General features: G+C 33.5%; 2 protein-coding genes across 3 annotated transcripts; one reads left to right on the forward strand and one right to left on the reverse strand.

Moving 5' to 3' along the window:
- Window positions 1-162: 162 nt before the first annotated feature.
- On the reverse strand, window positions 163-13,241 carry rgs14a (regulator of G protein signaling 14a). Its single transcript, XM_058798682.1, has 14 exons — window positions 13,031-13,241; window positions 10,502-10,523; window positions 10,190-10,356; window positions 9,165-9,257; window positions 8,062-8,205; window positions 7,663-7,830; window positions 6,583-6,661; window positions 5,118-5,221; window positions 4,495-4,710; window positions 2,786-2,859; window positions 2,194-2,320; window positions 2,004-2,085; window positions 1,069-1,140; window positions 163-607 (listed from the first exon to the last, which is right to left on the reverse strand). Exons 1-14 carry the CDS (start codon window positions 13,142-13,144, stop codon window positions 444-446), a joined length of 1,626 nt encoding a protein of 541 aa, XP_058654665.1. The 5' UTR covers window positions 13,145-13,241; the 3' UTR covers window positions 163-443.
- Window positions 12,282-18,567, forward strand: LOC131553792 (uncharacterized). Of its 2 annotated transcripts, XM_058798683.1 has the most exons (9): window positions 12,282-12,381; window positions 14,468-14,535; window positions 15,085-15,144; window positions 15,703-15,786; window positions 15,874-15,915; window positions 16,555-16,581; window positions 16,732-16,974; window positions 17,106-17,207; window positions 17,296-18,567. In XM_058798683.1, exons 1-9 carry the CDS (start codon window positions 12,338-12,340, stop codon window positions 17,379-17,381), a joined length of 756 nt encoding a protein of 251 aa, XP_058654666.1. In that variant the 5' UTR covers window positions 12,282-12,337; the 3' UTR covers window positions 17,382-18,567. The 2 variants fall into 2 exon arrangements, with proteins under 2 accessions (XP_058654666.1, XP_058654667.1); XM_058798684.1 differs by lacking the exon at window positions 12,282-12,381 and having other exon boundaries at window positions 14,451-14,535; window positions 15,700-15,786.
- The last annotated feature ends 1,012 nt before the right edge of the window (window positions 18,568-19,579 follow it).

Genomic DNA, 19,579 nt, shown 5'->3' on the forward strand with positions numbered 1-19,579 from the left:
ACCTTTTTTAATCAGACACTAAAACTCACTGTGAACAAAAAACACTCAATATAAAGTCATACTAATGTGTTCCCATACCAAATATGTTCTGATAAATAAGAGCACACAATACAATCTGATATGAAAATAAATAAATTGTTTTAGCAGGCAAATGTAGTTGGATTTCTTTTTTTTTTTTTTTTTTGAGGCAACATCCCATAATTTTTCAATAATTAATTTATTTGACATGCAGCGTTTCTAAGAGCTCTACGTGGCAGTGTCTGTAATATACAAAATATACACCTTATTCAATCACTCTCAAGGTTAAGAAACCTCAACTCACACTCTCTCTCTCACACACACACACACACACACACACATAACCTTGCATAACCTTATCAGAGTTTCTCTCCTTCAGTCTGCCATACAGCTTTGAGTCTTAAGTTGCTTGAATGGTTCTCAGGTCAAAGGGCACAACCCTCTTCCTGTGTCTGGTCACAGGAAGTCTGCTCTTTGTTCCCTGCTGGCAGCTGCAGGAACTGCGGTAATTTCAGCTGCTCTTTGGTGAGTAAACCACGCTGGTCATCCACACGACTGCACTGAGCGCGGGACAGCAGCTCAACAAGACCTGAAAGACAACAGTCCGACAGATTGGATGTGTCATATTCATAATAGAATACAAGCTATGCATACTTGTAGTACACTGGCTAGTATGGAATATACCTAATGTGTTACAATAAATAAAACTAATTAAATCATTTAAAAAATGTTTTTTAAAAAAGTACAAAAATTAATGTAATAAAATACATTTATAATATAACAATATAATAAGAAACAAAATGTAAAAAAATAAATACAAATGATTACACAATGGATGGACAAATTGGGAGCACTGCATTGTGGGATACAGTATCCTATGCAGTGTGCTCTTGTTGCATGTAAATGCACAGTCTGTATATTTTCTTTTCGAAAACACAGGGTAGTTTGCACAGGAGATCACACAATGTGCATTTCCTGGCTTTGACATTCAATTGAAGCTTGCAAAACTAGCATGTTGATATACACCATAATGTAAGACTTCTGCATTACCGTCCATGTCCTGGTTTTTTCTGAGTCTGGAATTTGCTTTGGGTGTTGAAGCGGCTTGAGTCTCCAAACCAACTAAAACGCAGAGATACACATCATTAAACAGTCTGATGAGTGAGGAAATGAGATCACTGGAAAGAAAGATGCTGGATCTCATGTCAGTTAACACCTCCCCCATAATCCTATTTTTAAGGTCTGGTGTAATGTGGTGGTCCCTCCAGCCCTCTCTGCTTCATCTGAAGAGCTACAGCGAGAAAATGAGCTTTACAACGCTGCTTTAAAGCCTGCGATGACCCCTGAGGTGGAGGTTGCATTTGTGTGGGGCAAAAATACTGTGACGGGAAAGTACAATAAGCCTAACGCAAACTGACATGAGAGAGACAGAAAGAGAGAATATCACGAGTGGTTTGCATAACTAAACTCAGAGACATTGATTTAAATCCTGCAGGAAGATACTAGAAGTGGAAAAGAAAAGAAACAGTTCATTGTGTCAGCTTGACTGACTTTAAAATGTCAAAAATAAAGGCCTTAACTTTATGTATTTAACAGTTTGTTTTTCCTTCACAATCTGGTCCAAATTATCTACTTTATTTTTTTTCACTTTAATTTTAGTTTTTTAGAGATTTTCAAAATTAGGCACAATTTATGTCAGTCTACAAAATAAATTTATTTTGAACCATTTGAGCAGATCAAGAGATATTCAAGATAATAAAACAAACTTTTGCCTGGTAATGCACATACACAAATATACATAAACTAAAATGATAGATAAGTGTAATTATAAAATTATTTAAATAAAATGAGTTAAAACATCTTAAATAAGATTATTCAATTATTTTTAAAAATAAGTTTATTTCTATTTAAGTACAATTATATTAATTGTGCCTAATTTTGAATTTCTCTCCAAAACAATATCAATTTAAAATGAAATAACGCACCTTTAACTTTGTCCAAACGCACTGTTTTGCTGGCAAGACGAAACACGTTTGTGCTCATGTTTAGAGGTTCACTTGAGCCACTCTGAAATGAGGTGGGAAAAAGAAGTTTCATTTCATATACTAGGTAAAAATTTCCATTGTTCACCATCTCACATCAGTTTTTGACATGTGGGATAAAGCGTTTACACACCAGAGTAACCTGCACATCCTGAGGTTGCAGTTGGTATTTCTGTAGGACAGTGGAAAGTGCATCGCCCAAATTCTTGCTTGACTTTGCGATGATTCCTATCATTCTTCCTGCAAACGTAATGTCCAGCCTGCACACAAACAAACCTGTCAACACATCTGAGCACCAGGGATGTTGCAGGTAACTAAAACTAGAACCATTAAAAAAAAAATAATAATAATAATATATATATATATATATATATATATATATATATATATATATATATATATATATATATATATATATATATATATATATATATATATATATATATATATATATATATATATATATAATTTTTTTTTGGCAAAAAAAGTTGCTAGAAATAAGGACTGTTTCTTTAGACATTTATTTTGAGTATTGTTATTAGCTAATGCTATTATAATCAAAACAGCGAAATATTAGCCAATTTATTAGCCTAGATAAGATATTGGGGTATCCTTAAAATGTTAATGGAGGTACTACTTTAGTGATTTAAGGTTTTTTTTTTTTTTAAACTGCTGTGTTTATGAGATTATCTATGGTCTGTGTGCGTATAGCATGTGTGACTCACGTAAATGTAACTTTAAGCTCCAAAGTGAGCTGTTGATCTCCAAACACAGAGCTGTCCTGATCCAGAGAAAGAGGCTGTCGAGAAGCAAACACGTTCATTATCCTCACAAATATGATGGTTAAAAAAAAAAAAAAAACTTAGACCAGTAATATACTCTTAAAACTGGTTCATTAAAAAGCTCAAAAGACAAATATATGTAATATGTAACAGAATATAATAATTAAACTTGTTAATTTTCCAATTCAGCCCAAAAAAAAGGTGTACCTTTACATGAGAAAACATTTTAACAGTGTTTCAGCTATGCCCATTCGCCAAATAAATAAATGCCGCTCAAAAGTTTATTTTTTTTTTTAAGAAGTTTCTTCTGCTAATCAAGGCTGTATCTATTTAATCAAAAATATTTTTGCAATTTAAAATAACAGTTTTCTATTTTAATATACTTTAAAATATAATTTATTTCTGTGATCAAAGCTGCATTTTCAGCATCATTATTCCAGTCTTCAGTGTCACATGATCCTTCAGAAATCATTCTAATATGCTGATTTATAATCAATGTTGGAAACCGTTGTGCTGCTTCATATTTTTTTGGGGACCTGTGATATTGTATACTTTTCTTCAGGAGGGATGCGTTACATTAATAAAAAGTCATAGTAAAGACGTATATTGTCAGAAAAGATTTCTATTTTGAACAAATGCTGCTCTTTTTAACTTTGCATTCAAAGAAAAAAAGTAGCACATGTTCCAAAAAACCATATGAAGCAGCACAACAGTTTCAACACTCATAATAAATCAGCATATTAGAATGATTTCTGAAGGATCATGTGACACTGAAGACTGGAGTAATGATGCTGGAAATTCAGCGCTGCGTCACAGAAATAAATTCTATTTTAAAAGTATATTAAAATAGGAAACCAATATTAGAAATTGCAATAAGATGTCATAATATTACTGGGTTTTTTTTCTGTATTTTTGATTGAATAAATACAGCCTTGATGAGCAGAAGAGACTCCCTTTAAAAAAAACATTAAAACTCTTACTGATCCCAAACTTTTGAGCGGCAGTGTACATACATAAAATAATTACTAAAACTTTAAATTAAAAACAGAATATAAAAATAAAAACTAATTTGAAATATTAATAAACCAGTAATAGTATCTCAATGGTACTAAAATAACCCATCTATAAATATTTAGAAATACTTAGTTGCAGCTCATTTCACATGCAAAGCAGTTAGCCAATCACAGCAGGGTTCATTTACATAAAGTCATAAACTGGATGTTTTAATGCCACTTCAAATCGAATTCTCATTGTTAGAGAGAGTGCAGAAAATAATCTTGCAAAAACTACATTTACAGCTTTAAAAAAAAAAATAAATAAAAAATAATAATATAAATATAAATATATATATAGAGTATACAATAGACAAATATTTTGCACTATTATTGAACAAACTAAAACACCGAACTGACTTGAGCTGAATAATGACACTATTGGCTTTTCGTAGCCGATTTAAAGCTGAAATTGTATTAATTTCATAACTGAAGAACTTTTACTGGGCAGCTGCTTTAAAACAATCTGTATAATATAAATCGCTATATAAATAAAATGCAACCTGACAATGCTTGCCATTGTTAAAGATCTTGTAGAGTCATAATGCTGAAGTCACTGGTTAGATAAATGACTGAAGGCAGATCGGTTGCTGTACTGACCTTATCTTTGCCATTTTGGTAGATGATGACATCTTTCAGAGGAAAGCCTCTCTTCTCACACAGGCTGCTCAGCATGTCTCTGAGGCTCATGCTGGGTCTGGCAGGGGCCAGGCTGGCGGTCCCGTCCGGCAGGAAGACGCAGCAGTACTTATCTGCTGTAGGAGAACCAGAACTCAAGGCTTCTGGATCAGAGATAGGCACACTACAGCGTCCGTTCTGACAGAGATTAAGAACGAAAAACTATTACAAACTTAATGCTTTCCATTTTTCAATCTAAAATTTTCCTGCAACTGCTGAAATGAAATCAAACTACAGTTTTGAAACTTTTAGTTCATGTCTATTATCTTGTTCGCAAGCTTATGTCCACAAAAACAAATTGACTCCACTCTTAGCTATTATGCCAGTTGGAAGCAGCTTCCAGAAGAGATCAGAGATCAATTTAGCCAATATTTAAGTGTTAATTGAATGCAAAATATTTCCATACTAAATACTCTTGTATGCTAAAGTGTACTTTTTCCCACAAGGGCAGCTAGCAAAAGCAAGCAGGCTGTGATGGCTATTAGTTTTTTTTTTTTTTTTTTTTTAAAAGCGCATTTAGGGAATATTTGGATTGATGTAAATACCTCAGCTCGCCCAAATCCAGAGACCAACTCCAGACTGCTGTTAGACTTCACTGAGATCTGAGACTCTTTACGAGACACCACTACATGATGATACGACTGGTCAGCTGAGAAACATAAATACTGTTAGCATAATTACGAACAGTTCATGTGCAACAGCTCAAAACATAAAAGAAAACCATGCAAACAAAGAGACATTAAAGGGCTCATGAAATGGAGAATCAAAAGGTTCTTGATATTTAAACAATGTTACTCTGCAATGAAAACATATACTCTTAACAATAAAGGCTCAAAAAGGGTGTTTTTGCAGTGATGACATAAAAGAACTATTTTTGGTTCCCTAAAGAACCTTTCAGTGAACAGTTCTTAAATTAGCCATTTTAAAGAAAATTTTAAAATCTAAAACCTTTTTCCACTACAAAAGAACATTTTCTGAATTTGAAAGGTTCCATGGATGTTCAAAGTTCTACATGGAACCATTGATGCCAATAAAGAACCTTTATCTTTAAAAGTGTGCAGAAAGTTTCAGAACTCAAAACACCCTTGTTTAAAACATGAATTATGATTTTCTACCCTTGTGAAATCATGACGAATAACGAAGGTTTTTCGTGCAAAAACCTTTGCTAACATTATAAATTAAACTCGAGAAACAATATAAAAATCTAAAACTATATTTCACAAGCATCAAGAGCTGTGATTGGTGTAATATGTATAATTTTACGGACATTTTGCCATTTACACATTAGTGAATCAAGCCAGTGACTAAATTAACTTCACACTGTTCCTGTTAGTAGTGTGGAAACCATCTGTTATCTATATATTTTGATTATTTTTATATACAGAAAGCGATTTCTCCTCTTTATAATTTCTGGAGCTGCGCGAGTCTATCAGTGATCTGATTTCTGAATATTTGCCAAGACTCCTGTTATAATCAATGCTACAATTTACACTCTGCTCTTATTTACATCGTGTTTTCACTATGTTAGTTTTGATTAAAGTGTTTGTGCAGTAATTATAAGAAGATCATCGTGTGCTGAGTAGACATGACTGTGTTCGGCTACAATGCAGTGCTGCAACCTTTGATGCAACACGAGTAGATCAAAATACAATGCTATGATCAAAACTGTTACAGTAGGCGGCTGTTACAGTAAACGTTTCGGTGAGACTTCCACATGTATAGTTATGCTCAATCACAGCAGTGGGCGTTTCCATTGAAGTCTCACAGCAGACATGCCCTTTCAAATGAAGTGTTCAAATCAGAAGCTAAAATCAGAGTAGAAAATGACCATTTGTATATAAATTATGACAATGCATTGCATGAGCCTTTAACTATGGGCATCTTCAAACCCTTAATCACATGAAATATGCATGTTCATGAGAGCGACTCTTTGTGAGACGGTGGCATGCACTGCAGACACGTCCACAAAGATGCCTCACACAGATAGAGAAGCGCTGAGTCAGATGGTACCTCCCCATGAGCCTCTCTTCTCTAACCTCTTCTTCCTGTTGGTCTTGCTGTCGGATGAGGGCACTTTCAACTCAACACTCTATTCCAAAAACACAGAGTTATACACGTATCAGAACTTTTTTCACTGTGGTTTACAGACTAGTAGTTCACTGACACAGCATCATATTCCCACGGTGGAGCTGACAACACTTTCTCACTCTACTGCACACTAAACTAAACTGAAGGCATATTGAAAAAGCACTACAGATATTTTGCAATTTAGACATTATGAAGCAACAAACCAGTGGAGCAAAACTACTCACTAGTTATTCAAAGGTGACAAAAAAAAAAAAAAAAAAAAGACTGTCAGCCCCGATTCAAGATCAGCATGCAAAAACTTTCTATACAGTACAGTCTAAATCTAGATAAAAATATTAAGCTGTTTTCAATATTGATAAGAAACACTACTTGAGCAGCAAATCAGCATATTAGACTGATTTCTGATGGATCATGTGACACTGAAGACCGGCGTAATGATGCTGAAAATTCAGCTTTAAAAAAAAAAAAAAAAATAGTAATTACATTTTACAATATATCCACATAGAAAACGGTTACTTTAAATTGTAAAAATATTTCACAATATTACTGTTTTTACTGTATTTTTGATCAAATAAATGCAGTCTTGCTGAACCAAAGAGAAGAGACTTTTTTCAAATCACTGGGTGAAAAAAAAATAAGGTGCCGACCCCAAACTTTTGAACGGTAGTGTAGAAATCCATTTTAAAAGCTGAACTGTATATTTTTCAGAATTACAGTATGTCTGAGATAATCAGTTATTACATTTGGACAGACTGAACTAATGTATAACTGCGACCTTGTTTAAATTTTTATGGTCACTTCACGTGTTTACATCCTGTCAGATCTTGGTCAGAATAAGGGGCAAACCTTCTGCCGTTAGTCAACAGTCTGACTTGATATTACTACGGTTAGGACTATGGTTTGTGTCACAGGAATGACTTTTAAAACTTTTAAAATATTTTACTGATTCCAAAGTACTCTCTCAAATAACTCCATGCCTTCAATAGATTTTAAAAGCGTTACCTTTCTGTTACTAGGTGGCGTTGCACTCTTTTTGGACATTTTGCTTTTGGGCTCCGGGGTTCCAATGCTGGGAAGAGGACGACCCTCCACACAAGACAGCATGCAGTTCTGGTACAGCTGAGAGCGGACAAACCTCGTGTAGCTGTCCATTTTCATCAGCTTAAAGATCTACAGCAGGGGAAAAGAACGAAGGGGGGGGGGGTTATTTGTAAAGTATTTATCATATTATCCAAAAGATGCTTTACAGCATAGTTTCTACATACGCAATCACTTTTGCTCATTAAATATTCAGCAAAAACAATATTTATGATATTTAATGACATGTATATCACAATGAGTAATTTTATATGTCAGTATTGGCATGTGATTTTTATCATACCACCCACCCATATCTCATACCTGTGCCTGTGCTTTATCGAACATGTCGGTTGTAGGCGTCTCTAATGCAGTCTGTTCCATCTGGGCTGTATCGTCGATATTAACCGCATGCAGAGAGCTTTCAGAAAGAAAGTTGTCGTAGATGGAACGTGCCTCTTTCTTCAGCTGATGGGGGACATTTGAGAGTTTTAGGGAGATAATTGCCTTTGATTTCTAGGTATGACTAAAGATTCAGATCATACAGAGAAGAAAAAGCGCAGATGCAAATGACAAACACTCAAAGACAAATCAATGTGCAAAAATAACATTTCTAGTAGGGCTGCATGATATTTTGCATGCGATAGTCATGTGCATCTAGTCAGTAAAGCCGGTTCCGTGATTAGCGCTAAATCTCCATCACCTGTTTTCAAATGGAGCAGCATTTAATACACAGAGCCGTAGTTCACTGACAAACTACGCAATATCACGTTCAATATCGCAGGCGATTCATCTGCGACTCTGAGCGCGAATTGCGTAGTTTGTCAGTGAACTTTCCGTGCCTTCGGCTGGCATAGAACATGGGTGGGTAATATATATATGCAAATGTTGGGGGCGTAACTATTAGTGATCCCGACTGTAACATCACAGTCGGTGTTATGTTCTGATTCGCCTATTTTTCAGTGGTCTTTTGCATTCACGAGATTTACATAAGGAGGCGGAAACTATGGTGTTTGATGCTCACGGTATGTCATTTCCATGTACAGAACTGTTATTATTTAACTATGCCAAGGTAAATACAGTTTTCCATTCTATGGCACCTTTAAAATAAAAGTGAAGTGTCTGCATAAGACGCTAAAATGCAATTAAGATGACATGAATTTTTCATGACTGCATATTCACATATTAAACATCAATTTAACCCATCCAGTTTCTGTACATTCAGTTTTACTTAAAATTAGCAGGAAATTTGTATATATTATTATTATTAAGTTATAATGTATCTTTAGAAATCCAAAATTCTCATTTAAATAAGATTTTCTTCTTTTTAAAATTAAATTTAAAAATTTTATTTTCATTTACATTAAACATTTTCATCTTGAAAGTAAAAAAAAAAAAAAAAAAAAAAAAGAAAGTATTTTGCATACCTCTTCCAGTTTAGTGGGTGGGATTTTCTTGAACTTTTCACAGGCTTGGTAGAACAGGATATTCTCAGCACTCACCTCTGATTTGAGAAACTCCTGTGAGACGTGTTTAGAGTCAGACCGAAAGAAAGAGAAAAAAACAAAACACTTCAATGATTCACATTTAATTCACAAAGCTCTAGGTGTAAATTGTGTGTTTTTACGAATTAATGTTACATAACCAGTAACATTTGTGCATCAACTTGCTACATACTGACACATAAAACTAGTTTTAATAACCTGAAATCCTGATCAACTGCTTGGATGTGAAGAGAAGAGAAGAAAAGGTGTCATATTTTATTATGCTAATATCTAATGCTACTGCCAACAACATGAAACAATAAAAAATTGTTTAATTTTATATCAGAAGCGAAAGCCATATCTCTTGAAAAGTTATAGCATTCATTACATTTGCACAAAGAAGAGGTTTGTTTAACTCACAATCCCTAACAATTATATAAATCTTGTATATGGTGTGGTATCTCTAAATGCTCACACTCAAAGAAAAAACAGCTGTTTTATTCAGAGGCCCAAACTGAGCAAAAATACGCAATTTGGAGCAGATGCTGATATTTATATGATCAAAAAGTAAGATGAAATTCTGATAGCTTGTAATGTAAATCAATGAGATCTTTACAACAGTATAAAATATACTTACATAAAATGATATAAATATCAGTGGTCACACTATATCTTCAATAATAGGTCTTAGTAAGATGATATTTAAATGTTTAGTTTGATGATCAAAACATAATGTGATGTCATATAATGATGATTGAGAGATGAACAAATAAATGTTCCTCAAAAGCCTGATTATCATATTTGATATTCAATCATTTTTCCAAAAAAAAAAAAAAAATTATGTTTGGATAATCAAGTAAAGTTAAGCTGCTTCATTCCGGTAGGCCTAAGTATTCATCTTGAAATATTACTAAGAATATCAAAGTTATTCTTACATTTGCTTCATAATAATGTGCATTAAAACTTACGGTGAAGTATCGCAGACCGACATGGTCTTCAAGCAGGCGCTCGAAACACACCGCCCAGGTGACCACCCGACTGGCTGGACCATCCGCACCTTGAGAACCACCTGACTTGCTCGAGCTCTCTGATAGGCTGGAGCTGCTGCCACGACTGGATAACTTGAAGTTGAGCTCTGTATGGAAATGACAGTTAGAGACGAGTAAGACATGCATAAAAAGTGGTTTAAGTGATTGACATGATGCACTGGGTGGCCCACTTGTGATCCGATCACAAGACTGACAAGAACAGTAGGTTTAGTGTAAAGAAATAACACTCACCTCCATCAGAAACCGCCTGGGTCTGCAAGAGCAAACAAACACAATCAGTCTACCATGAAATCAATGGAGGCCTGTATCATAGTCATGAATTAATGCATCACAGGAAATCACATTTTAACAGCTGCACGTTTTTGTTTTTTTTCTGAGCTGTACACTCACACAGGAAATGGGTGTGTTTGATGTTAGAAAAAGTTCATTAGGAGACATAACACGATTCATCAAACAGCATGTCACATTAGTGAGGTTGGCTTTCAGCTGACCCACTGGGCAAACAAATGTCTGTGTGATAGAAAGTTCCATTGCCATGGAAACAATGTGGTAACCTGATTGCGAAATGCTTATTTTCTCAGCGGGTCATCATGCATTCGCTTCATTCGCATTAAGACTCACCGCACTTCTAGGGAGAATTTTATAATACACTATATTATATAAATTTTACATAAAGCTAATTATTACCTTTACAGACTTAAAGGAATAGTTCACTCAGAAATTAAAATTTTAGAAGACACGATTTTTTGACGAGAAAGTGTTATTTTGGATTATGGACTGGTTAAAAACATTTAAAAAAAGTTATAAACACCTTAATGATGGATTTGTTTCTTACAAACACACAGCTTTTTGCTTTATAACACAATAATTGATAAACCGGAGTGGTATGGATTACTGTGATGTTTTTAATCAACTGTTTGGACTCTCATTCTGACGGCACCCATTCACTGCAGAGGAGGTGAGCAAGTGACGTAATGCTAAATTTCTCCAGATCTGTTCCCATGAAGAAACAAACTCATCTACATCTTAGATGGCCCGAGGATGAGTACATTATCATCAGCATATTTTAATGTTTGGATGAACCATTCCTTTTACCTAAAAGTAAACATTGCTGAATTTTTAGCATTATATTTACTTGTACGCATTAGGCAGACACTTGTCCTAAGCAGTTTACATTGCAATCAAGCTATGCATCTTATCGGTTCACAGATTCCCTGGAATTGAACCAGTGACTTAGTTCCAATTACAAATAATTTTTGCCTCTGAAGACATCCCTAGACTTCTCCAAAGCTGCTTTGTCAGATTCCGCTGAATTTCTGGGGATGATTTTGTCCTCAAATCAAACACACACAGACCAATTTGTAAATGCAAAGTCCCCTCTGACTGATTGTGGATGGAAAAACAGGCCAAGACTAGTCAAACAAGCCAACCAGAAGAAAACACCTGTAATGAAACAGCAGCAACACATTCGCGACTCCTCAAAGCAAACCACTCACTTATCTCCCTGTGCCACAATCGGAAAGTTGCAATGCTCAACTAAACACCACAAACCAAAATTCATCACCTTCTGGATTGTAAATATTCATCAAATCTTGTTTGGATTGCTGAAATGGAAGATTAAACACATGATCATAAACCTACAATGAAACAACTCTGAACATATGCACACAGCCACACACCCAACAAACTGAATCAATCAGGGAAGCTGCATCTCTGAGCTGGAGAAAAAACACCAGCAGGCCTGAACCAGACTTACCATCTGACCCGCTGGCACTGCCAGTGTGTTCATTTTCTTGGACATGGCCACATCAGGGTAGGGTCGACCGTGCCCACACCGAGGACGTCGCTCCAAACTGTTTGCCTCTACAGCTATGCTGCCTTCCAGCCGTCTTTCTTACAGCTCTGTCACTTCCTGTTTCAAAGGGAAGTCTTACCATAGCAACACGCCGCAAGAGGAACTGCGGTTACTCTGACTAAACCTCTTTTTCAACTAAGCAACCCTTTGTGTGGTATGAGACGTATACTACGGCCCACCTACCCCTGCGCTTATACACTCAAACCTGACGAATGAGAGAATCAAATAACCAACCATGGTGGATAACCTCAACCCGGTAGGGGCCACAAATGTACTTAAACAGTCAGTAAAGTAACCAGTTTCTTGGTTACTAAAGTATAGTATGGAAACATGCACAACAGGCCTGGGAACTTGCACAATGAAATGTACATGTCCTTTCATGTGGAGAGAAATTAAGCAACATTTTTCACAGCATTTGTCATACTGTGTTAGTGAATCAGAGCAGAGAGATTACTGTGGGAAATAATAATAAACTGCAAACATAATGAATTACATATGATTACTGTCATATTAGGGGAAGTTGTCAGAAAACTATAGCTTTATCTTAACTTTAAAAATTTTGCTTAGCTTATGTAACAGCTAGATCAATTTAGCGTCCCAGCATGTTCTTATTGTATCAGTGAATTAAGAGTCTCAGTTAAAACTCAACAGTCTCAACTAATAAGAAACAAAAAGCAAAAACCATTTGAGAAATTTTAGGCTAAAATAATAAAACATGGACAATAAATAAATGAAAATAAAATAAAAACAATATAACAAAAATATAATAAACATAGAGAAAAATATTTTTTTATTATTATTATTATTATTTTAGATTAAGGATAAATGTAACCAAATGCGTTTATATTCATACAGATTTTCATCATTCTATAAAATAAAATATTTTTATCCACCTGTCAGCTCACCTGGTACGAGCTCGAGCGCATCTTGAACATACGACTCTTGCTGAATTGTATCTGTAAAGATGCTCCTCTGGCCAGCCGAGAGAAGCTTTGGCTTAAACCTCTAATCGCCACCATAATACCAGAAGTCGAGAACACTAGAGACAGCGTGCGTTTAACCTGCGTGACACGCGCTCTTGTGCATTTGACGTGCTTCAAAATCAAACAGGTGAACAGAGAATCAGTTGCCGCGCATGCGCAGACCACTTAAAGGATTTTTATATTGCACAGAACAAAAAATTAGATTTCAAGATTTCAGATTAAATTAAATTAAATTAAATTAAATTAAATTAAATTAAATTAAATTAAATTAAATTAAATTAAATTAAATTAAATTAAATTAAATTAAATTAAATTAAATTAAATTAAATTAAATTAAATTAAATTAAATTAAATTAAATTAAATTAAATCTGTACAGAAAGTGCATATTTCACCCTGCTGGCTTCAGAAAGCTAGCTGAGGTTCTTTGACTTAACCTGACCCGTTGCTAAGTCAAAATAAATGTGATTTACTATTTACTTGTATTTATTTATTTACTTTTATGTAGGCTGTTTATATTGGCATATTTTTACTTGCTAAAAAAAAAAAATGTTTTAAATGCTTTTTTTTTTTTTTTTTTTTTTTTTAGCTGCTCAGAACATGGTATGACATTTCTGAAATATGATACTGTGTTTATTTACATGCATTTTGTTTAAAACTTGGTTACACACATTTCCTCTATGAGGTGCCATTTTGTCCTTGACATATTAATACATATTGTAGAGATTAAAATGTGTTCTTTGGCCTGGTTGATTTACATGCTGTACACAGCATATGCATAAAGGTTAAACAGAAAAACAAACAAACAGAAATGATTTATTTGAGTTCATAGCATGGCAGTGTTTAATGTTTTTAGTGGTGTATAGGGCATTTGATGGTATATGTACGCCATCTGATGGTAGTCTTTGTATCAGGTTTTTTCAAATTTATTTCTTTACACAGTTGTAAAAGTTAAAAACGTTTAAGTATACAACAGGTTGTATGTATATTATTTCAAGAAAATATGCATGTTGATACTGAATACAAATGCCTAGCATAACTTTTTTAATTATAATATAATACATGCTAGAATACATAACACACTTTCCTTGGAGTAAATAAAGATATAGAAATTATATTGTAGCTTTAATTTTATTACAAATGGTATTGAAACAAACTAAATTCACATGTCAAATGAAAGACAGAAAAAACAATTAATGTCATATATTCAACAGGTCTTCACGTTTGCTAGAATCCTCCGAGCATCACTGTAAGCAAAGTAGTCAGCTGTGTATAGAAATATATTCCTGTGCCCACAGGTTCCTGAGGTGATTTGCATGATTATCTGTTATATCTGTGTGTAAATATGTGTCTATGAACAGAGCTCTCCTGTCTGAGACACTCATTCCTGACACTATCACATCTGAAACATACAGCCTTAAAATAGCAGGTAAAAGACTTTCTGAATATATTTGATGTGCATTTTAGTCATCTTTCTATGTAAGAGAGAATGTCAGTGTCCTTTAGGATTCTGTTTCAATACAGTTTATAACAAAATTAAAAACGAACAGCATTCTTAACTTCAGAAATTCCTGTATTGTTAAAATAAAAATGATTCTTTGTTTTAAATTAAGTTTAAGGAAATGTAAATAAATTGTAAATAAAGATGGTTTGAGTATGTTTTACAGGAAAATACTACATACTAATATACTAAATAAATACTACTATAAACTAAATACTAATAATACTAAAATTTCACATTTTAAATTTAGTAGCAATTCCTGAGTGACAAATTGTTAAATTGTTAAAGCAAATTATATGCAATTTTTTTATGTATTGATGTATGTATGTGTGTACTGTATGTTATTAGTTTCTTAATAATGGAGAAAATATGTTATAATTTAGGTGAGAAAAAACTAAGAGCAGATGTTGAGTAAAATAAAACTCCCATGTATGTGTTTTTATTTTGTATTTTTGACTCATCTTCCTCTCGTGTCAGGACGCACGATCACGAGAATGTTTAGCAGAACGCTGCTTATCATCGTCTGTCTTCATCTCTGTAAGTTTATGTGAAGTTATTTATTTATTTATTTATTGTCGTTTTATTTTAGTGACAGTTTTAGTGATTTTGTTGTTTTGTTTTGTTTTGTTTTGTTTATTTTAGTTTTAGTTATTTATTACATTAAAAATTGGCAACTACAGCTGTAATAAAATAAGCTTCAGTGTTGTGTATTATTTGGATAATATTTTATTTCAGTTAATGTTTATTTTATTTCAAGCTATATGATTTTAAGTTATTCTTTATATTTTTTAACCATGTTTTGAACCATGAACTTTATTAAATAAATATGAAACCACTAGTAGATAATATCACAAATGAAAGTGGCACGGGATATTGTCAGTAAGAAACTGTCATTTTTTAGTTAAAGACAAGCAGGAAAAGATAATCAAGAAACATCTGGAAATAAATGATCAGTTCCACAGGTCAGAAGTGGAAGTTCAACCCTATGTTTACCAACTGTCGTATGATAAAAGAAAACATGATTTCCAATTTTTAACATTTTGTGAGGTTGATATTTTATCCAGTATATCTTATTGTCTTTTTCTCTCTCAGTAGGTGCAGGCATTGGACATGCTGAAACATGTAAACCGGTTGAATGTTTGAACTGTTCTCAACCTCTAGGTAGAAATACAACACAAGGTAGAGTCTAGGTAGAGAACCTGCACAATGTATTTTACATTCGACTTTTGTAAATAACCTGATTATATTTCTTTGTTCTATCTCAAGCGTGTCCACTGTGCCAATCCAATTCACTTAACTGCACCAACGGTCAGTTACACTTTGTTTTTTGATTCTGAATTTAAACTGTATTGAAATGCTCATTTAATATTTGCATGTACAAAAATCAATGAAGAAATTCTAGCTTAGGAGAAAGAAAATTTTTGTAATCAACAACGAATGCTATGAAGTACAAAAATAAATTATTACTCTTTACTCACACTTCTGAGATGAAAACAGAATTCAAAATTCAGATTTTTTATTTTTTTTTTCAATTTTGAGCTTATATGTAGCAAATCTGGCTTTTTTCCTTAAAATTCTGATTTTAAATCTCACATCTCTGTTTTTTCCCACCAAGGAATAAAAAAAAAAAAAAAAAGGTAACTGACTTTTTAAATGCACAATTCGGACTTTTATCTCACAATTGCAAGTTTATATCATGCAATTATTTTTTTTTTTTTCCTCAAAATTGTGAGATATAAACTCAATTGCAGGTAAAAATGTCTGAATTGTGAGATAAAAAGTTGCAATTACTTTTTTTCTCTTTTTTTTTTTTTTATACTGTGGTGGAAACAAGCTTCCATACTAATCAGAAATGTCTGAAAATATAAAAATACAAAATATATAATGACAAAGATAATTCGGTTTCTGAGAATGCATTAAATCTGTTCCCATTCTCCTTTTCCCCAGATGTCCTGCAAAACTGCACGATAAAAGGTACAAGTACTGTGCTTTATTGACTGAAACACTGATCAAATCAATGCTATTGGAAATAAAGATTAACCCTCAAGAAGAAAATTACTTCAGCTGTTAGATATCATTTGTAAACAGACGAAATGTATGATGACTTTTGACCTTCCTTCCCAGATTTTAATGTGAACGTATACACGTCTTCCACCAAAGTTCCAGAGGGTACAACCGTGACTGTTAACTGCACTCATGACGTTCCCAACGGCTCCATCAGCTGGCTAAAGGACAATCAATTACAGGAAAAAGAAATTAAATTATTATTATTTAAAATCAAGAACATTCTAAAAACCTCAGTCATCAGCTGCAAGGTTGATAGTAGTTGTGGGAACTACAACTCTACTATAACAATTGATGTAGAAGGTGATTGTACTGCTCATTATTTCTGACCATGATATCAAATAATAATAATAATAAACGACGATAGTTTTTTATATAAAATAGATAGATAGTATATACAGTTGATAGTATTTTGTTTCCATTCTCCTTTTCAGCTGCTAATAATTTGCTGGTTTTACTGATTTGTGTCGGAGCAGCAGCTACTCTCCTCATGCTGTTTGCAATAGTCATGAAGATCGCGCTCAAGAGAGGACAAGGTACATTTATAACCTTCTGCAATTAAACAGACGCATGTTGTCCTGCTGTATTTCATACCATCTCTCTCTCTCTCTCTCTCTCTCTCAGCTCAGAGTCAGGCCAGGAAGAGACAAAGACAGCAGAACCTGGAGAACATCCACAGCACTGTGAACACCGTCACCAGCTACTACTGAGAGAGAGCGTTTCCCCCGGAGCTCCTGATCCAGAGACGTTTCAATTCTACACTCCAAAAATATTTAGACCTATATTTAGGATTTAGGTTTTTGAATTGCATATTAAATTTCCATCCATTTGGAGCACACAATTTTAACATAAACTAATAATTGAGCTTTTAAAATGAACTCTATGAACTTCATATACAATTCAAATCAATTTTGTTTACATATTATCATTGAATGATTTCGTGTGAAGTTGACTCGCTGGATATATGGCTAAGGAATGCAATGGCATGTTTTTTTTTTAAACAAGTTTAACTTGTTAGGTCATCCTAAAAACACATGCAGAAATGGCCAATGTGAAATACAGAGATCATCCACAGTAGTCAGTGAAAACAGCAAACCAAGGAAGATTCGTTTTTCCACTGTTTTGGGTGCAAACACTTCATAATAAGGTTCCAATTGTTAATTTTAGTTTACTACATTAGTTAGCACTGAAAAATACTTTTATTTAAGCATTTATACAATTTTCTAATACACAATTAACATTAACAAAAGTTGTATCTATTAATGTTATTGAATTGACCTGAGCTAACATGGACTAACAATGGACATTGTATTTTTATTAACTAATTTTAACAAAGATGAATAAATACTGTAACATTGTATTGCATGTTGTTAGTTAATGTTAGTTAATGCATTATAGTTAACAAATGAAACCTTATTGTAAAGTGTTACCTCGTTTTCTTGTGTTGCACAACTCATTTTTTTCTAGGTACATGTATAATTAATTTCTCTTCTACCTTATTTTGATTTATATTTTGTTTTATTGGCTCTTTATTGCACATTCCACATTGTAAATGTCTTGTATTTTTACCGTTCCAAAGGAGTGTGTCACTTTACGTACTTATTTACTATTCTATGCAGTTTTGCAGTATAAATAACGCTGAAAATTTGAAAAGAAAAAGTGTGCTTCAAATGCACAGATGATGCACTCGATTTACCAAAAAATGTCACTCAAATGTTAGCTTTAATTACATAGTGGAGGGGGAGGAGCTATCAGACAAAATAACCTTATTCATACATTAGGCTGAGTAAAATAAATGTATGGGGTATAGTGCATTATTTTTTGTGTTATGAGTTAAACTACAGTATACTGTGTAGTTTTTATCTTAGTCCATTAAAGTCTAATATTTGCACAATAGTTTTTGTGTTGTAGCACCTTTTTCAGCGGGTTTTTGAAATATGCGTGATTCTTTGCATATTTGTGTGATTTCTTTTGTTTAATATTTTTAGAAAGACAGGAGCATTTTTTCTGTTGAACAGGAGAGAAATCACAAATGGGATTTCTTTAACATCTTAATTGTTTCTCCTAAAGCAATGAGATTAGAGAGCAAATTGAGACTCTTGATTACATTATTACATTGTTTTTCTCCTGAATATATCACATCTCAACAATAGTGCAAACTGTGCTCAGATTTGTCAAGATACTAAAATCTGCAAGTCAAAAATCTCTACTCAAACTTTTCATCAAACTCTCTCAAGATCAAACAATCTAATCTGCTATTGTCTTGCATGTCACTAATTTGACATTTTTGTTTCTTCATGGGAACAGAGTTGGAGAAGTGTAGCATTACATCACTTGCTCACCAGTGGATCCTCTGCAGTGAATGGGTGCCGTCAGAATGAGAGTTCAAACAGCTGATAAAAACATCACAATAAATCACAAGTAACCCACATAAATCAAATTAATGCTTTCTCCAGTGAAAAGTTCAACCCCTGTTGTCCTCTCACATCAAAACAGAGGCCGACAAAGTACGAAACTTCCTTACTTGAGTGAACGTACAGATACCACTGATCAAATACTACTCCACTGCAAGTGAAAGTTGTAAAGACAGATTTTTACTTAAGTAAAAGTACAGAAGTACATGTTTTTAAAAGTACTTAAGTATCAAAAGTAAAAAGTAAATGCATTGTTTTATTGTCACATTGTTGTATACTTACAATACCTTATGCCACTAATGCAACCTACGGAATACACTGATTAGATTGTGTTATCTTAGGAATTAAGAGCTTTATGTTACCAAACCTATAGAAATGGAACAACTGAATGAAGATAATCATCTTTATTTTTTTTTTATTTAACACTCCTACAACTACATTGAACTCATTTTAATACTTGTTTAAAAGTTACAAAGTTATTTTTCAAAGAGATA

Source organism: Onychostoma macrolepis, chromosome 14, assembly GCF_012432095.1.
Source record: "Onychostoma macrolepis isolate SWU-2019 chromosome 14, ASM1243209v1, whole genome shotgun sequence".
Classification (NCBI taxonomy): Eukaryota; Metazoa; Chordata; class Actinopteri; order Cypriniformes; family Cyprinidae; genus Onychostoma; species Onychostoma macrolepis.

Coding starts and splice junctions, on each gene's coding strand:
- LOC131553792 (XM_058798683.1), top strand. CDS start 12,338: ATGAGAGAATCAAATAACCAACCATGGTGGATAACCTCAACCCG. Junction 15,145..15,702: donor CATCGTCTGTCTTCATCTCT/GTAAGTTTATGT, acceptor CTCTCTCAGTAG/GTGCAGGCATTGGACATGCT. Junction 17,208..17,295: donor CGCGCTCAAGAGAGGACAAG/GTACATTTATAA, acceptor TCTCTCTCTCAG/CTCAGAGTCAGGCCAGGAAG.
- rgs14a (XM_058798682.1), bottom strand. CDS start 13,144: ATGGTGGCGATTAGAGGTTTAAGCCAAAGCTTCTCTCGGCTGGCCAGA. Junction 10,524..13,030: donor TGCGCTCGAGCTCGTACCAG/GTGAGCTGACAG, acceptor TTGCTCTTGCAG/ACCCAGGCGGTTTCTGATGG. Junction 10,357..10,501: donor CCAGGCGGTTTCTGATGGAG/GTGAGTGTTATT, acceptor ATTTCCATACAG/AGCTCAACTTCAAGTTATCC.